The following is a 17,199-nucleotide window of genomic DNA, read 5'->3' as shown; positions in this document are numbered from 1 at the left end:
GAACGCCTGGCCCTGGCTCATAAACCAAGGATCTATGTTCTGCCTCATTCCTCTTGCAGCAAAGCCCCCTTAACATTAAGACAGATACAGTGTTATTTAAACGTCATTTTAATAGCTTTATTTAGTAGATACTACCACATAAAGTTCACACATTGTGTGCCTTAGCCCCAAAGGAACAGCTATCGCATAGGAAGCATTCAACAGCTCTCTTCCAAACCGTAACCCAGTGTCGCTGGTGGCGATGCTCCAGAATGACTGTTCAGGAATTCCAGTCACAGCAGCTTCCTGGCTGCACCCTTCACCCTGTGCTCACAGGCCTCTGCTCCCACTAGAAAGGAGATTAAAAGAAACTCCTAATCCCAGCAGGCATTTCCATAATTCCTCTCCCGCTGGGAGAGATGTTAAGCAGTGGCTCCCACTCAGCAGTGACTAGACGTCCTTCTCATCCTCTTGCTGTTCAGATAGCTCAAGGTGTCTTGTTCCACTTCCTTCACATTCAGGCACAGCAGGCTCAGCCGAGGTCCCACTTGTGACACAAATTCCACTTCATCGCACCGAAAATTCCTGAGCTGCAGTGGAGCTGAAGGGAAAAAAGATACAACCTGTAACAGCTCAGCCCAGGGCTCCTGCTCCGTTCTAGCACACAGCTGTAGGAGCTGCTGGGGGAGGAAGGCCTTACAGCAGCTGCTTGGCATCTGCTGAACCTCCAAGGACAGCATGATTAATGAATCCAGGATGTAAGCAGATGAAGGCATTTGGCCGGCACCCCTGCAGCTTGGAGGAAAACATACTACATTGTGAAATGCTGTGAACTATGTGCTGCTCACACAGCTGATGCACTGAGCTTTATACCTTCTATCATTATCAGCAACCTGGCCTTACAAACTGTGTTAAATGAGAGCCATTCTCTGGTTAGCTCAGCAAATCAACCCCTGCAGTGCCTGAACACACTCAAGACGTGAGTGCTACAGCACACGGCTAAGACAAATGTCCCTTAACACAGGAACTGCACAGTTGTGGCAGCATGAGCTCAGGCACCAGCATCTGTGGATTCAGAACTTCTCGGCACCTTAAATTCTGTGGCTATGGTGAGGATTTCCAGGCCTAGTCTTGACACTACCTGCTGTCCTGCCTAAAGTTAAAACTCGCTTGATTTGAGAGGTCTGCACGGTAACTCTGGCTGGCCAGAATCCCTTCCCATCCATGGGCAGGGAACCTCGCTCTAAACCAGCTCTATGTTTCTGTGTAAAGTAGAAAAAAATAATATATAATATCGTTGCAGATAGTGACTTTTATTTTATTTCTGTATTTTTGTAACCATGCTTCTGCTAAGACACATCTTAGCTCTACACTACAGTGTTCACAATTCCACGGAAATCCTCCACAGACTTTGCTTTGTGGCAGCTCTCCTTCCCCAAACCTGGTGGGATGCCTCCTCCCTTCCATCCCAGGTTAAAGCCAACAGTGCTTGCTTACCAGGCTGCAGGATCTTAGAGGGCTTCCTGTCTAGGCTGAAATCCAGCAGGATAGGGCGACAGATAAGAGGACTCCTGCACAGGCTCCTTAGGTAGCAAGCAATGAGATCCTCAGGTTCCTCTACACACTGAGGAAGGAAAGGGTGTGTTGCCAGTTAATGTGCAGAAGGAGGCAGGGAGCCTCTGGAACATCTACAGCAAAGGGAAACCCAGTTCAGCTGAAGCTCGAGCCCAGCACACTGCTGTTGCTACTGGAATAACCCACTCACCCCTGTGCCAGTGGCTTCCCCGTGCTGAATGGACACACTGCCCCTGCTCTGCACGCTGTTCTGCAGCGCTTCCCACTCGAGAAGGCTCAGGCCCAGCATTGCTGCCACGTGCTGGTTCCGGCACAGCACCAAAGCATCACCTGTTCCATCTTCTACCACCACCCTAAGGAGAGAGCAGGCAGACCAAGATGTGGAGGAGATCAGGACAATGTCTGGCCTCACGAGGGTCATGTGCCAGACAATGGATCTCAGTAAAGAGAGTGGGAGTTTTGGTCACATCTGGGAAGACATGACAACTCTACTGTCTATCTTTGCTATTCTGTCCACATCTCATCCTTGATCTGATTTTCCTCCCCCCTCTGTAGTGTAATTTGTTCCCTCCTACACACCTCTTCCCATACCCAAGCTCTACAGTGCTTACCGTGCACTGGCTTGCCTCACTCCAGTGTGTGATGGACATGGTGGACTGTGTCGGGTGCACCTCCCCTGAAGGAAGAGTAAAGCTACAGCTATGTATGGGGAGGGGTATAAGAGAGAGAAGGGGAGGGGCCACTGCTTCTTTTAGCCCTCCCTTAATTACATATGCAAAGGATTAAGGAACTTCACTGCATTTCCAATGAGAGTCTTGGGAAAGGTTTGCATGGAGAGAAAAATCACGTGCTGCAAACTGCTGAACCCCAACAGCAGTGAACATGGGAAAAGCACAGCATTAACAGGGCAGGATTCTCCCCTGCAGTATCCTCACTTCAGCTGCCAGCCTGCCTGGCATGAGATGCATACTTCTAATCAGTTGTCACTTTGGTCCCTTTTTAATATGCAAATCCTTTTCAGACACTGGAAAAAAAGAGGGTTTGGAATTGGGACAGGAACTCTTATTTTTTTTCCTACATGGTAGCAAAGGATGTGTCAGAGTAGAAAGCCTGCAAAGCTCCTCACAAATCATCCCTGTAGAAACTTGAATACCTCTTTGAAGATGCTGTTGCAAAGTGAGCAAACCCACTGCAAGGACAGAGTCAGCACACAGGACAAGTGGCATAAAATCCGTGCCTGGGGCAGGCTTTGCAGGTGAGGTTGCAGGCTGGATAGAAACACTAGTGAGGGGGAAGAGTTTTCTCCTGCAGGACTAGAAGAAACAGGAACGTGAGAAGCTTGGAACACAGAAACCTTTCTTGGGACACTGTACAGTGGGAACAGAAGCTGAACTCACCTGGAAGGAAAAGGTAGGGGAGAAGCTGGCAGAGATATGATGCTCACACAGCTGGAGGCAATGTAGATGCAATAAACATTACAGAATCTGCAATATGAAAGAACAGATGTCAGAAAGAGCTTGTGGAAACAAAACCTCTCAGTTTTCTTGAGATGGCTGGGCTGATCTTCATAGGTAACATGGTAGGAAAATAATTTGTAGTAAGGGATTGGGATACGTGAAGGTATGGACAAGGGATAAAGCAAGTTCCCACGAGAGAAGAGATTAAGAGATGGTTTCAAAGACAGTAAGAGAGGTCAGCAGCCTAGATCAGGGCTCTAAAGACAGAGGTACCTTGAGATTTTGCGTTCCAAGTTCTGGAAGAGGACTGTGGCTCCAGGTAGCAAACCCCAGAGATGCTGCAGATAGGTGGAAGCAATGTAAACGTCCAACGCAACAGGGGAGCCTGGTGCAACTGAGACGCTGAGCTTCACGGTGTGCTCACTGGCTAGCAGACTCCCTGAGAGGGCACAGCACCACACACACCATGAGCTCACTCACATGCAGGTAGCATAATCTGTCACTAAGCTGGACCTGCTAGAGGTGTTTTCCCTCCCATCATAACGAGGCTATCACTGTTCCACCTCCCAGATTTTCCAGGTGGAGTTTTCTCATTCCCATCCCAACACACAAGCAGCATAGTTTCCCAACCCTCTAACATGCAATGGGATGCAACACCCTGGCATACTTCCACTATTGTCAGATATAGGAGCACAGTTAGCACTGTCCCTGAAACAGAGAGAAGCAAGAATCAATCTGTTGTTACTTGACAGGCTGTCAAAATCTTACCTTTCTGCTTCTGAAGGCTGACGGCCACAGGTGGCTTTTCGGTCTTGGGAGAGGCACACAAGGTCCTCTCCACTATATTGCCAGAGAAGGAAGCAAGGGAACCTGTGAAACTGAGAGCAGACCAGGATTTCTGAAGACAAAGGGAGTGGACGAAGGCCTGCCTTCAAGATGGCTGTAAAGGACAGGGCAGAGTGCTGCTGCTTGAGCCTGGTTTCAGGGGAACCTGCCTTTGAGCACCTGAGTTACTGGACTAAAGGTAGCTTACTGCATCCTACCCTACCCCAGGGTCAAAAGGCTCCTTTAACTTGCTTTCTGCTTCTTCAGGCTCAGCAGTGAAGAAGAAAAAGGGAGAGGCATTACAGCCTTCCTCTCTGCTTAACTCCTAATTGCTTTCCTTAATTAGAGGGAGGAGCCAAGCAAATCAAAACGCAGTTTGCCATAAGACACTGGGAAGATTTCAGTGTGCATGCCTGTCACTCCAGATTAAACATCTGAACATGCTCTTGAACAGATAACCTTCTAAGCCTAGTGTTTGAGCAAATTATGTTACAACAATCAAAACCCAACAAAAGCCATCACACATTCAGCCTCAGTTTCCCTGATGTGCCCATTCCTGCTTCTGACAGGAATTTAGCAGAGACCTTTGGGACCTAGTCCACACCAGCAAGTAGCTCAAATTTTGTCTGGACACCATTCTCCAGTCTTGTCACCAGCACTTCCTTTAGCTTTGCTACACAGAACAGGGGCAGCCTGAACTGCTTGCACATAGGAGGGCTTCCAAACCATATTTCTAAGGCAGATACTTCATTGCTGCTTAATGTAATCTGTTTCCAGTAAAAACAAATACAGACCCATTCCCTAAGACGGTCACATTAATTTGGAGCAGACCAACGTACCTGTTGCTAAGTACTTCTGGAATGGAGGAAATTTTCTGGTCCATGCCTGTCAGCACTGACCTGGCTGCCAGCTAGAAGTGGGGGAGACACAGCCTCAGATGGATTGCAGTTTATAGCTGTCCCCAGCCAGAGCAGTAAAGACAAGCTCTGCATGCTTAGAGCTAGGTCATGCTTAGAGCTGGCGCTTCTCCCCCACATTAATTCTGAGGCAGGAAAACGTGAAGCCCAGCATCCTTCTCTGATGAAGTTTAGAGCAGAACAGTCTCATCAACAAGACATTCTGCAGTGAGTTTTCTGAGCTAGTTCTAGAGAGATCTACAAGTCGCCTGTGAAAGCCCGGAGCAATCAGGCACTTACCTCAGGCAGACAGGAGATCCATGTCACGTGCTGTAAGTGCCAGGTATCTTGGACAGGCAGGCACAGGGGGCAGGATGACCTGCTCAGGAACTTTACTGGCACAGGTGGAAAACAAAGTTTGTCAAACACTTCTAGGTCCTGAGACAAGAGTGGAAGGAAGAAAGAAGACTGTTAAAGGAAGGAGATGAGAGCTGTGTAGGAAAAAACGGAAGAGCAATGGTTTGAAGTTAAAAAAAACCCCAACTTTTGAACTCAGAGCTCCAAGAATTTTAACCAAAACCAGAACTGAAGCAGTTCCTTGGCAAGACGGATGGAATTCCAAGCCTCAAAAAGAGCTTAGTCACCCTCCGGCACCTTGACGTGCAGTTCAGCAAGTCTCCAAGAGGAAACAGCAAGACAACCTCTCTCTTACCAAGCAGTGGGGAACAATGAAGCGATACAGCCCATCCAGGTGCAGAAATGGAAACCATCGTAGAGACTTTCCCATAAACAGCAGCAGTGCCTGGCCAGGGGAGGGAGAGAGACAAAAGGTGATGAGGAATGTTAGGAATAAGGTAGGAAATTTAAAACAGTGAGAAGAGAGCAAGCCCAGCAAAAGATGTCTTGGTTGAGAAGTAAGGTTAGCACCATCAAGGGTAAGGGAAGGGGAATGCATTTACAGAAAGGTGATAGAGAAGAGATGGAACTCCCCTGGGATGGCACAAGGAAGTTGCCTGCATAAACATGCATCTGTACCCAACACAAAACCCACTTTCCCATTGATTAGGAATCTAGATACTTCCTTATTACACAGGCTCCCTGAAGAGCCAGCTCCCAGCCTTATCAAACCACACCCCAAAGCTGCCTCCTGCCTCACTTCTTGCCGTGTCATGTCCTCTTCTCCATCACAGCCACTCTCCTCCAGCTCTGGTAGACTCCCAATTTCTCTGGGGTGGCTCCAGAGCCGAGGTCTGCCCAGCCACAGCACCGTGGCTTGGAAACTGCGCTGCAGCTCCCATCCTTCTCTATCGTCTTTCCTGGGTAGCTGGTAATTGCGAAGCATAAGACCCTCTTTCTGGGTAACCAAGAAGAGGTGAGATACACAGCTCTTTGTCTTAGTGCTGCTCTGCTCCCCCTGACAATTTTCATCCCTGTGAGTATCTGGCTTCGGATCCTCCAATTTGAGCATTTTTGCCTCCGGGGTTTCCAGCTCAGATGTTAAGCTGCCACCATCTTTTTTCCTCAAAGAGGAGCTGTTTCCTCTCCCAAGGCTTTTCTGGATTTGTCCTTCTGCAGCACGGAGAACCTGAACATCCTCATAGTAGAACTGCACGTAGACACTGAAATGACAAATTATAGCAGTGAAACTCCCTGTTCCTGACAGGTGGTTGTCCAAAACAAGCAGTTATCTGGGAAAAGCACTTCTGGTGAGTATCCCACAAGCAGTCAGCAGGAAAGGATCCTACGTGCAGATCCCTCTCTGCACATAGCAAAGGATAGTTGCTTTGGCACAGCATACTGTGCTGATCAGCAGCTTTGCCATAGTCCAAAATACTTGTGGAACTGAAGAGGGATGATTTTACTTGTGCACCAAATAAAGGGACTCACCTATGTTTTTTCTCCCTTACATGCTCCAGATTTGCCAAGTGCTCCCAGGAGGGAAAATCAGTCTGAAGGAATCTCTCCACTATGAGCTGATAGGTCTCCACCTGCAAGAGCGATCCTGCAAACACAGAGAGAGGAGCTGAGCTAATAAAAAGGAAACATAAAACCAGTAAGCTCGTTTTCCCTATTTTACAGTCACAAGGCCAGGCAGTGCCAGCTCAGCATCTCCATGCTAAGCCTCCTCTTCCTTGTTTTGGAGCTGGAGAGCAGAACACCAGGAACTCAGCACTCTCAAATTTAACTTACTGGGACATACCTATGAGAGCTGTATGGGCAAAGGGGCTACCATCCCTATTGCATATCACACAGGGCAGCATGCTGGTCTTGTCCCGCAGCTGGAGGGAACTGCTCCTGGAGGAGACTCTGAGCACACCCAGTAGTATCTGCAACAGAAAGGAAGCTGCAAAGAGCATCAAACACTTCCCATCTTGGAAGGTTATAAATCAAACTGCACATAGCAGCAGCCTGAATTCGGCCTGTGTTCAACACACAAGTGAGAAAAACAGTGTCATTACCAAACAGGAAGAACAGGCATGCACCAAACACAGTGCTGGAAGGCATGGGGAGATCTGGGAAATCTCAAGGCAAAGATAGTGAAGGGAACAAGGCACTTACCAGTCGGGGGTGGAAACTTCCTGCTGAGAATGTGCAGTAGGACCAGGCCAGTCTGCGGTTCAGCTCCTGGGTGCCCATGTGCTGTTCCTCCAAGGGGGAGAGCAACTGTGATGGACTGAAGCCTTCCCAGCTCTTCTGTTCTGCCACATGGCAAACTGCAGACAGAGATGGGGCCTGGCACGGGGGGTTCAAGGTGGAATACTAAGAAAACAAGAAAGAACAAGTGAACCAGCTGAGTTTGTTCCCATCAGGCAAACAGGAAGCAGCTCACAGGCCATTTATTCACCTTCTGCAGGGGACACTGGTGTTTTCTATCTAGGATTTCATTATAAATATCTCTTGCTTCCTCTCTATCTGGGACCACAGCTTGCAGAAGGGGGACAAGGAACTTCTCAGCAGCTCCAGGGTTTCGGTGCATGGAGCAAAGCAACGGGTGACAGCAGCCAAAGAAACAAGAAAACCTGGAAAAAAATGATGACAAAAAGCATTAGCAGTCCTCACTTCTTAGTGAGTTTTGCATGTAACTCAAGTGTTCTTTCTGCTTGTTATGAGTGAACGTGCTCAGCAGGACAAGAACTAAGGACAGCACAAAAAGAACATGAAGTGACTAAAAAAGGAACATTTAAGGGCGATGCAGATTGATGTCAGACAAGGAAGAGGGAAATGTACACAAATGGAAGGACTGGCAAAATCTCAAAACTCAAGTGGACAAAAAAACCCCACCTCAAACCACCTGAAAATAGTCTCCCTCTAAGCTACACAAATGGACCTCCATGTATTTTGCCTGAGCTTGGTATGATTACTCATGTTAGGTATACTTGGCTTTCTTTTACGGGATGCAATAAATAAATAAACAAATCACAAGACAGAAATAACCACAGGCTGCCCTGCTTCCAGCACTGTCCTCCCGTTGTGATCCTGTCACAAGTTTAGCTCACTGCTTCTGAATGTCTGGAAGTGATCACACTGCCGGTCAAAACATGACAGAAACCGAACTCAAGGAGAGGTAGCAACTAACTCACTGCAACAACTTTCAAGCAGCAGCAGGGCAAAGCAGTCACATTTAAAGAAAGTGAAAAAGCTAATGAAAACTGAAACTTCCAGCTAGCATCATTCCCAGGGCAAAACTAAAGCTGTCTGATTGGAAAGTGTAAAAATTCCACAGTGCCCGTAAAGCACGGGAAGACTGAGCATTCCATAAACTGCTACTTGACTGCCTGAGATTAAATACATAAATGTTCCTTTTTGAAGTCCAAGGCTGCTGTTAGTCATCAACTGTAGTGGTTCCAGAACAAACCCAGAAATAAATCCAGAAACTGGCCCACAGCTGTTACGCAGTGCAGCTGTCAGGAGAGCACGAAGCCGTCTGAAGACCTCTGCTAAGACAGAGGCTCTCAAACAAATGCTTGCACTACTGGCCACACTCAAAATATATCAAAGTGGTCTGCTGAGCAGCTGCAGCTGCTCCTCTGAGCAGCCAGGACAAAAAAGCCTTTATATTTGCTGTTATTTGGTTGTAGCAGCAGTTTCCAACTCCAGCCTGTGTCCACAACTCCTTGGCTGCATTCAGCCAAGCAAACCACGTTGGCAGGCAGACATCCCTACAGTGCTTCCATATGTCAGGACAAAACTTCCCAGGCAGGAGTACATGAGCAGGAGTGCTGCAACTTCCTGAGACCAGTGGGCATACTGCACACGCACTTGAAAAGTGCACAGGATTTTCTCATAAGAGCAAATGCAAGGCGCAAGCAACCGGATACCATGTGAAATCTAGATGAATGGCTTACTGAAACCAGTAACAGAAGTAATTACTGCTGCTATTAGTATCCCTCACAGTAATTTTGTGAGCCTTTGGTCTAGAAGACACCCAGGTAGCTTACGAAGCACATTCACATATAGGCTGACTTCGGAAGAACTGTCCTCACCTCTCCTTGAACGTCTCCAGGAGGCTCACCACCCAGAGGTAGAGTGGCATACCAAGATTGTAGCGGAAGAGCAGCTCTAAGTACAGATTTCCAGAAGAGGCTGGTGGCTGGTAGGGGGTGCTGAGCCTTGAAAAACTCTTCAGAACAATAGTGCTGCTCAGGCAAGCACCAAGTACAATGAAAGGGAAGGATACCAGTGGCTTCTGCAGGAGGTGGACATCGATGAGCTGAGACACACAAATGTACAACTTAAGAGAAGAGATAGCTGGTCTGCCACCACTCCCCAAAACCATCACCCCACCCAAAATCCTTTATCACTCTACTGGATTATCTATAAATCAAATGGACCTGAGGAACCTGGCACTGCTTAGGGAGGAATCACATAATCATCATTTCAACACTCATGACCAAACCTAGACAAGATCCCCAATTCTGTTCCAGATACTTGACTTGCTGAAATAATTCCAATGTTTCCATAGCCTTCTGTTAACCCACACACTGGCAAGCTGTGCCCAGGGCCCAAGTTTTTTCCACTGAATGCTTTATGCCTTTCTAAGTCACAAGTTACCTCCACATATACTCCTGGTCGGAGTCCTCGTGCAGAGTTCAACAACTGCTGGTAAGCAAGGCACAAGCAGACTTTGTTATCCAGTAAAAAGAGACCAGCTTGGATATTGAGTATTTTGGTGACAAATCCCTAAACCAGAAAGCAAACAGAAAGTTATACGAGTGTAGAGAGCCCCAGAACACAAGAGTCTCATAGGCCTGAGCAATAAGGAAATAAATTCATGATGAAAAATAAGATCTTGCAGGCCAGGGGCTGAAACCCTACAGCATGAGTGGGTGAACGGTAACCCTACAGATCCTTACCACATATGAGATGATCTTGGACTCTTTGGTTGATCTTGGCCTTTCCTCTTCAACTCTCAGCTCCAAGATATCACTGAGCTGCTCAGCAGTCTCAAGGGAAGAAGACTGAGTGGATTCGTCTTGCCAAGCACTGTCCAGTGACTGCTCCCTCACTTGCTCTGCACAGTAGGGCAGAAGGCGGGAAGAATCACTGGTGACAAACGTCCTTTGTCCAGATTTCTTCAGGCTGGTCAGGCTCAGGCCTGTGATTGCATACGTGCGACCCAACTGGAGGGTATGATGCCATGCCTGCTGGCTGGGCTTCTAGAGCAGTGAAATCAAAAGCAACATCAGCATCTTCTGCACTGGAAAAACTTCTTCCCAACCGCGATAAACCCACTCAAAAAACCTTTTCCTTCAAGAGGACTGCCTCACACACCTAGCGAAAGGGTGATATCTGCAAGATGTTTAGGAACACTGCGACTGCATAAGGAAGGAGGGCTATACTTCTGCAGGGTATAAAACTAGAGAACTAGACTTCTTACACACAAGGACTATTGTAGGCTGCATGGAGTAAAATAAATAAATAAATCACTAGTAAAAGGAAGACTAAATCAAACCAGGAAGTCAAGGGCAAGCTTCAAAGAATTAATCAAGTAGCACATATACAGATACAGACAGTGAGTATGTGAGCAAAATTCCAAGCACTTGCCTGCACCAGCACAGGGACCCAAACACCTGAGATGCAGCACTTCAGAAACAGAAAGAAGAATGTCTTGTGGTGAATACGAAGGAGAGGCCCACGCTGGGTCAATTCACCTGCCACAGAGAGCTTTGATCTTTTCTTACACAGACTCCTAGAGGACAATTGAAGAGGCAAAGGAAATCAGAGATGAAAGAAGAACTCCAAAGTGTCTCAAAAGCCAAATAAACAAATCTACAGAATGCACTTCCTGGAAATAAAGGATCCAACATGGACCACCTCTCAGAACAATATTTGGCTGCAAAATTCTTTAGTTTTATATGCTAAAACCATCTGACACTTTAAAAAACCTTCACGTTTGAATACAGCACATGTTCCATGACAACGACCAGCTTTTAAAAAGCTTTACCACAAATAAGAGACTAATTAGACACCAAAAGGGAAGGAGAGGGGGGAAGTCACAAGCTTCAGCAGAAAAGAGAACTTGGCTTTGTAGATCCATGGAATATGACACTGTGGAAGCTCTACGCCTACAAACAAAAGAGGCTTGAGAGCATTAATGGAGTCCTCCTAACACTCTTGGCACAGGGTAAAAGAGCAGCAAAACTGAAAGTAGACGAGATGAGAGAGGAGAGAGAAGCGACATTTCTGCAGCCAAACCTTCATTTCAAAAATGGAAAACCAAAAATTCAAACATTCGTAATTTTCAACTCCAACTGGACTTGAATATAAAACCCTCTGTGAACAAACACACCCTTGATTCTAAACCACACACTTATCTACCTTTATGACTTCTTAAAAGGGAAGTCCACACACACTAATACCAGCACTTTATTGGTAACATTTTTAAAGAAAGAACATGGACAATTGTTCAACTATCAGGTAACAGCAGAGGAGCTGCTCTGAGAACGTACACTGAAACAGGGAATGTTTTCTTGTTTAGAAAGGTCTGGTGAGCTACATGAAACACTTCATCTTAGAGTAAAGCAGATATAGCCGATTAAAACAAAACTAAAAAGGAACTACAGCAGCCTGACTAGTGATATTTTATTGTTATTACACCAAGAATTCTCTATTCAAGAAGATAAAATATGATCTAGCACAACCTGAAATTACCAACTTCCGTGAGATTTGCAATTCCATTGGCTACATTTTCACATACTGTATTATTTCCACTAAAGACAAGCTAATGTTAGCAGCTGACATTTAACTGGCACCTTTATTTCAGCAATCTGACAACCAGTGGTGTATATTAATTCCACACTAGAATCTAGAATTACTTTCAATAATACTTATAATACTTTTGGTTCATGGTCAAAGAAAAAGTTGTGCTAATCGAAAGAGCGAATTTCAGCCTCAGTGAAAGCCGAACCATCACTTTGTTCTCGTGTCCTTTCTGTAATATCAAAATACACCTGGAAATACTTAAATTTGCTTTAGTTTGTCAAAATACAGAATTAAAACTTCCAGTAAAGCTTCCTGGGAAACAACTGATTAATGGAAAGTGGCTTAATTGTATTACTTTTACTTCCATCACTCACTGTTATGCTTCCACCTGTGGCAGAAACAGAACCCGGCTCTTCCTAAGGCCAGTGCTCCTCATGGTACCTGCCAAACCAGAGCAACAGCGCTATGATGGAGCTGAGCATGCTAAATATTTACCTGGAGGTAAGCAGTGTCTTGGCTGATGCTTGGTAGGTGACTGGAATGCTGTCAGGTACTTTCTTGAGAGGATTTACTGGCACTGGGTCCAACAGGATTTCCAAATACCCTGCAGCACTCTTGTCTGTCTGTGGTATATATGACCAGCTTGGGAAGACAAACAGTGACTCCAGCCACTCAAGTTCAAAATGCAGGAGCTAAGACAAAAGATAATGAGATAAATGCTTGAGATGAGTTTAGAGTATGTTTTCTCAGCATCACTTACAATGTGCATTACTAATTTGCACTTGCATGCGCACCACAAACTCTTGTTCTTCTGCTGGGCTTCATTTCTACATGAGAGTGGTGTTTTCTGATGACACTCTTATCTTGCATGGAGAACTTTTCCCCTTGCAGATGGAAATCTGGAACAAATTTGCTGAGCTCTACAGCTAGCATTTCCTGGGTTATAGCTGCATCCTCCTGGCAAGGTGATCATTAATTCACTGCAAGGCTTAGCTATTTTCAGACTATTCTAGAATTCTCACCTGCTTTCTTTCCCCTTTGTTTTCAGTTAGCTCATACCAATATAGCTTTTTTCTTCATCTCCTTGGAAAGCACAACCTCAGCACCCTTTCATCACCACTTCTAGGGATTGCCTCTTGTCTAGACTCCCCATGCAATGACTTTCAGAAGGCTTTTTATTCAATTATCAAGCAAACTTCTTGTTTTCTGATAGAATGTCATCATTGCATCACTGAGTACCCAGTATGACTTTCCAGAAAGTTACTTCAGCTCTACTAGTTAGATCAGAGGAGAGTTCTATGACCTCCAGGTCCCCCAAGCCACCTTGTACTGTTGAGAATTTAACAGAATCGTACATTAGGCTGCCTCTTTTCTCCAGGCCAGTGCATCCAATATTTGCTCTCCTAGCAATGACAAATTTGACATGTTCTATCCTCTCCCCAGGACATGTTTTCCTGCCTGTTATACAAGTGTGTTATTTCCCTCACTAAACTTTGGCAGACCGTTTGAAGCCCTGGTGGTCTGTGACACTGCCCCATCAGTGGGAATAAAAGCAGGATTCCTCAGACTGAGAACATACCTCACATGGGATTATCCCAGTATTGTCTTTCACATATAGACAACCATCTACCAACTTTTCTTTTTTCTCTTGCCTTCCATCTGTTAAATAGCCAACCAAAATGAGGTAAGTCCTTGGCAAAGTGCTCTGCATGGGTAAAGCAGCCTGTCCTTGACGAGCCCATTCTTTAAACTCATTAGTGCTCCAAGTCAGGTGGCTGCAGCATGGCACACGCTGCTGATGCTGCAGGTCAGAGATGGAGATGAAACTGGAAAAAAAAGAGAAGCAAGACTATAGAAGGATGTAGGTAAAATTCAAGTCTACAAAGTTTAGGGATTACAGTGATCATTGCAGTGGACAAAGCTTGGCTAAGTCAAAAAAAGCCTCAGCTATTGGTATGATCTGATGATGCCACATGGCAAGAACCAACTCATTCCCTGGCATTTATCAATGCTCTCTCTCAGCTCAGTCAACATGTCTATGCTGCTTTAGCATCCTCTCTGAAAACAGACATCCTCTGCTACTATGGTTACCTGCGCAGGCATGCAGAAGACTTGGGGAAAAAATAACTGAAGGGTAAGAAAACGGAACATATTTTCTAGTACATGTGTGTGTGGGGGGAGGTGGGAAGGAGAACAGTTATTAATTCAGGCATTTTTAGCTTGAATAGGAGACTGAGAAAACCCCAACAACTGTTCAGTTTACATACCAGTTACAACCACAGGTAAATACAGACTAATTCCATCATTGTGTGCTGAAGTTGACGAACTGTGATAAAAACAGGGTTAAAAACTTCTAGATGAAGACTGTGACAGTTTTGTGACAAATTCTCTCCCATTAATAGCTTACAGAGTACAAAACTGAGAGACAACAAGCCAGTAATCTTAGACTGGGCCTTCACTCATAATACCAGAGCCAAGCTAGCCCTGAAACTTCCCACCTATGCTCCTGGCTTTGGAGAGTGAGGGGAGGAGATGTAACATCAAATTGGCATGTGAGGCCATCCACAGTTTAGCATCTATCTTGCTTAGACTGGGCACAGTACTAAATATGGGAGAGCAAGGCAGCATTCTCAGTAGATGCTAAGCCTTTGCAGCGTATGATCCTGGCAGCATTCATCATCATTGTTTACTTCCTGGCTCTGCATTCTAGAGAATTAACAGAAGTCCCCTCTCCATGGTAACATAAATACTGAAAGAGTGAATACAAACTGGCCTCCAGTTAGTGATTTTGATACTTGTGTCCAGTGAGGTTTGCTGACAATTTTAGGTTGTGAAACTGGAACTCTATTCTCAACACCCACTTGCTCAGCAGCAGGACACAATCAAACTGAGAGAGTATGAATTTGATGAGTTTCAGATGATTAGCCAGGTATCAAAGGTTCAAAGCCAGAAACCAGTCTAGATGAGCAATGGGTCTGGACCAGCAATATATCATAGAATCAAATAGGTTGAACCCTTTAAGATCATCAAGTCCAACCATTTCCCAGCACTGCCAAGGCCACCACTAACCCATATCACTGAGGGCCTGTCTAGAGAGATTTTGAACACTTGTTCAAGATTAGCTGAAAATAACATAAGCAAATTGCTTTGTACTCGGAGTCAGAACAGCACCAGTAATAATACTGGTATCTATGATCTACAAGGAGAATGCAGCACTGGTTGTGTTGACATCACATGTGCTGGCTGCTTTTTGAGAGAAAACAAAACTACAGGATTGCACTGGATCCTGGTTATTACATCCAGAAAACTAAATGGGCTCTTCTGGTAATCCAGAGCTTGACAGTTAACTGTGGCTGGAGAATGCTGCTCACAAACAGACCGCTGGCCTCATGCAAGATAAGTATCAACTCTTCTTGATGAATTCTCCTGTACATAAACCAAACTCTGTTTTAAACATTGTGAAATACAATCTATAGAAAAAATACAGCTTAGTTGAAATCAGTTTAGTTGGCCTGAAAGATGCATCATCTACATTTACAAGCTATTAGTACAAAATTAAAGGTCATAGGTCAGGACTTGGGGGTGCTGGTCGATGAGAAAATGATCGTGAGCCGGCAGTGTGCGCTCACAGCCCAGAAAGCCAACCGTATCCTGGGCTGCATCAAAAGGAGCGTGACCAACAGGTCAAAGGAGGTGATCTTGCCCCTCTACTCTGCTCTTGTGAGACCTCACCTGGAGTATTGTGTGCAGTTCTGGTGTCCTCAACAAAAAAGGACATGGAACAAGTGCAGAGGAGGCCACAAGGATGATCAGGGGACTGGAGCACCTCCCGTATGAAGATAGGCTGAGGAAGTTGGGGCTGTTCAGCCTAGAGAAGGCTGCGTGGAGACCTCATAGCAGCCTTGCAGTAACTGAAGGGGGCCTATAGGGATGCTGGGGATGGACTCTTCATTAGGGACTGTAGTGACAGGACAAGGGGTAACGGGTTAAAACTTAAACAGGGGAAGTTTAGATTGGATATAAGGAGGAAATTCTTTCCTGTTAGGGTGGTGAGGCACTGGAATCGGTTGCCCAGGGAGGTTGTGAGTGCTCTATCCCTGGCAGTGTTCAAGGCCAGGTTGGACGAAGCCCTGGGTGGGATGGTTTAGTGTGAGGTGTCCCTGCCCATGGCAGGGGGGTTGGAACTAGATGATCTTGAGGTCCTTTCCAACCCAAACTATTCTATGATTCTATAAGACCCTAATCAATTCCAGTTGACCTTCCCCAAACCAGCTGTGCCAGGGGTTTTAAGAGACATTCTTCCACCATAAATTGGAGCAAGAGAGAAATAGATACAGACGAGCCACACCTTCCAGTCTGGACCTCTCAGTAAACTGTGAGTTTTTCATGATGGTCAACACCCAAAAGCCAGGATCCAGCCGGGAAGCCGCCGCGCAGTACAGCAGCTCGCCCTCAGCGAGATGCCCCACTTGGGTCACACACTCTCCCTACCGCAGACTTGCGGATACGGTCCTTAATCAACACCGCAAGAGCGAGCGGGGCGCACCGAAGCCCAGAACACGCACGTGGTTATCTGCCTTTGACAACATCCCTCCTGCACCCAGCATCCGCGGCTGGCACCGCACAGGAGCGGGCGGCACGGGTCCGCCGACAGCCGCCGTGCCGAGCTCCCGGGAGGACCCCGCCAGCCCGGTTTCAGCTGCCGCGGGCCCTGCACGTGTGTGCGTGTGTAACTTCCTCCGGACCACGCCGCGGGCGTGAAGGGCGCTCCGGCCATGCCCGTTCGCCCCTCTCCACCCCTCCTCTCGCCTCGCCTCCCCTTCTCTCCTCCCCTCTCCACCCCGCTGTCACCTGTAGCCCAGCGGCAGGTCCCCGCCAACTGCGCTGCGCAGGCACCGCAGCACCGCGTCCAGCACCGCGTCCAGCACCGGCGGTGACTCCGGTGCGCCAGGCCCCTCGTGGGCCGGGAGCGCTCGGCGGGTGAAGTCCTGCGCCGCCTGCAGCCAGCGCTGCTCCTAGGGAGAAGCAGAGACACGGGCCTTGAGCGCCATGGGGCCGGGAGGCCGCGGGGCCGCGCTAGGTCACTCACCGCCGCGCTGCGCTCCGCCATGACGGCACCTGGGCCGAACGCGCGAGTCACGGCACTACCATGGCGACGCTCAAGGGCGCGTCTCCGCCCCCTCCCTCCGCTCAGGCCAATGGCCGCCGGCGGAGGCGGTCGCGGCGCCTGAGGTAAAGCGTCGCGATGGCGGCGGCGGCGGGAG

General features: G+C 47.1%; 1 protein-coding gene across 6 annotated transcripts; it reads right to left on the bottom strand.

The window, feature by feature from the left end:
- Positions 1 to 92: 92 nt before the first annotated feature.
- CTC1 (CST telomere replication complex component 1) lies at positions 93 to 17,086 on the bottom strand. 6 transcript variants are annotated; one of them, XM_065676144.1, is made up of 25 exons: positions 17,025 to 17,086; positions 16,787 to 16,950; positions 13,515 to 13,761; positions 12,431 to 12,627; positions 10,778 to 10,922; positions 10,087 to 10,389; positions 9,785 to 9,913; positions 9,217 to 9,443; positions 7,578 to 7,752; positions 7,292 to 7,492; positions 6,933 to 7,059; positions 6,620 to 6,734; positions 5,889 to 6,351; positions 5,445 to 5,534; positions 5,033 to 5,170; positions 4,676 to 4,746; positions 3,780 to 3,889; positions 3,285 to 3,450; positions 2,952 to 3,038; positions 2,708 to 2,867; positions 2,166 to 2,230; positions 1,745 to 1,907; positions 1,477 to 1,603; positions 680 to 774; positions 492 to 580 (listed from the first exon to the last, which is right to left on the bottom strand). In XM_065676144.1, exons 1-24 carry the CDS (start codon positions 17,043 to 17,045, stop codon positions 722 to 724), a joined length of 3,744 nt encoding a protein of 1,247 aa, XP_065532216.1. In that variant the 5' UTR covers positions 17,046 to 17,086; the 3' UTR covers positions 492 to 580; positions 680 to 721. The 6 variants fall into 6 exon arrangements, 4 of the variants coding, with proteins under 4 accessions (XP_065532215.1, XP_065532216.1, XP_065532218.1 ...); XM_065676143.1 differs by lacking the exon at positions 680 to 774 and having other exon boundaries at positions 93 to 580; XR_010612102.1 differs by lacking the exons at positions 492 to 580; positions 680 to 774; positions 1,477 to 1,603 and having other exon boundaries at positions 1,875 to 1,907; positions 2,166 to 2,578.
- Positions 17,087 to 17,199: the final 113 nt, after the last annotated feature.

Source organism: Lathamus discolor, chromosome 4, assembly GCF_037157495.1.
Source record: "Lathamus discolor isolate bLatDis1 chromosome 4, bLatDis1.hap1, whole genome shotgun sequence".
Classification (NCBI taxonomy): Eukaryota; Metazoa; Chordata; class Aves; order Psittaciformes; family Psittacidae; genus Lathamus; species Lathamus discolor.
Note: the sequence above shows the minus strand (reverse complement) of the source record. Positions and strands in the feature narration are given on the sequence as shown.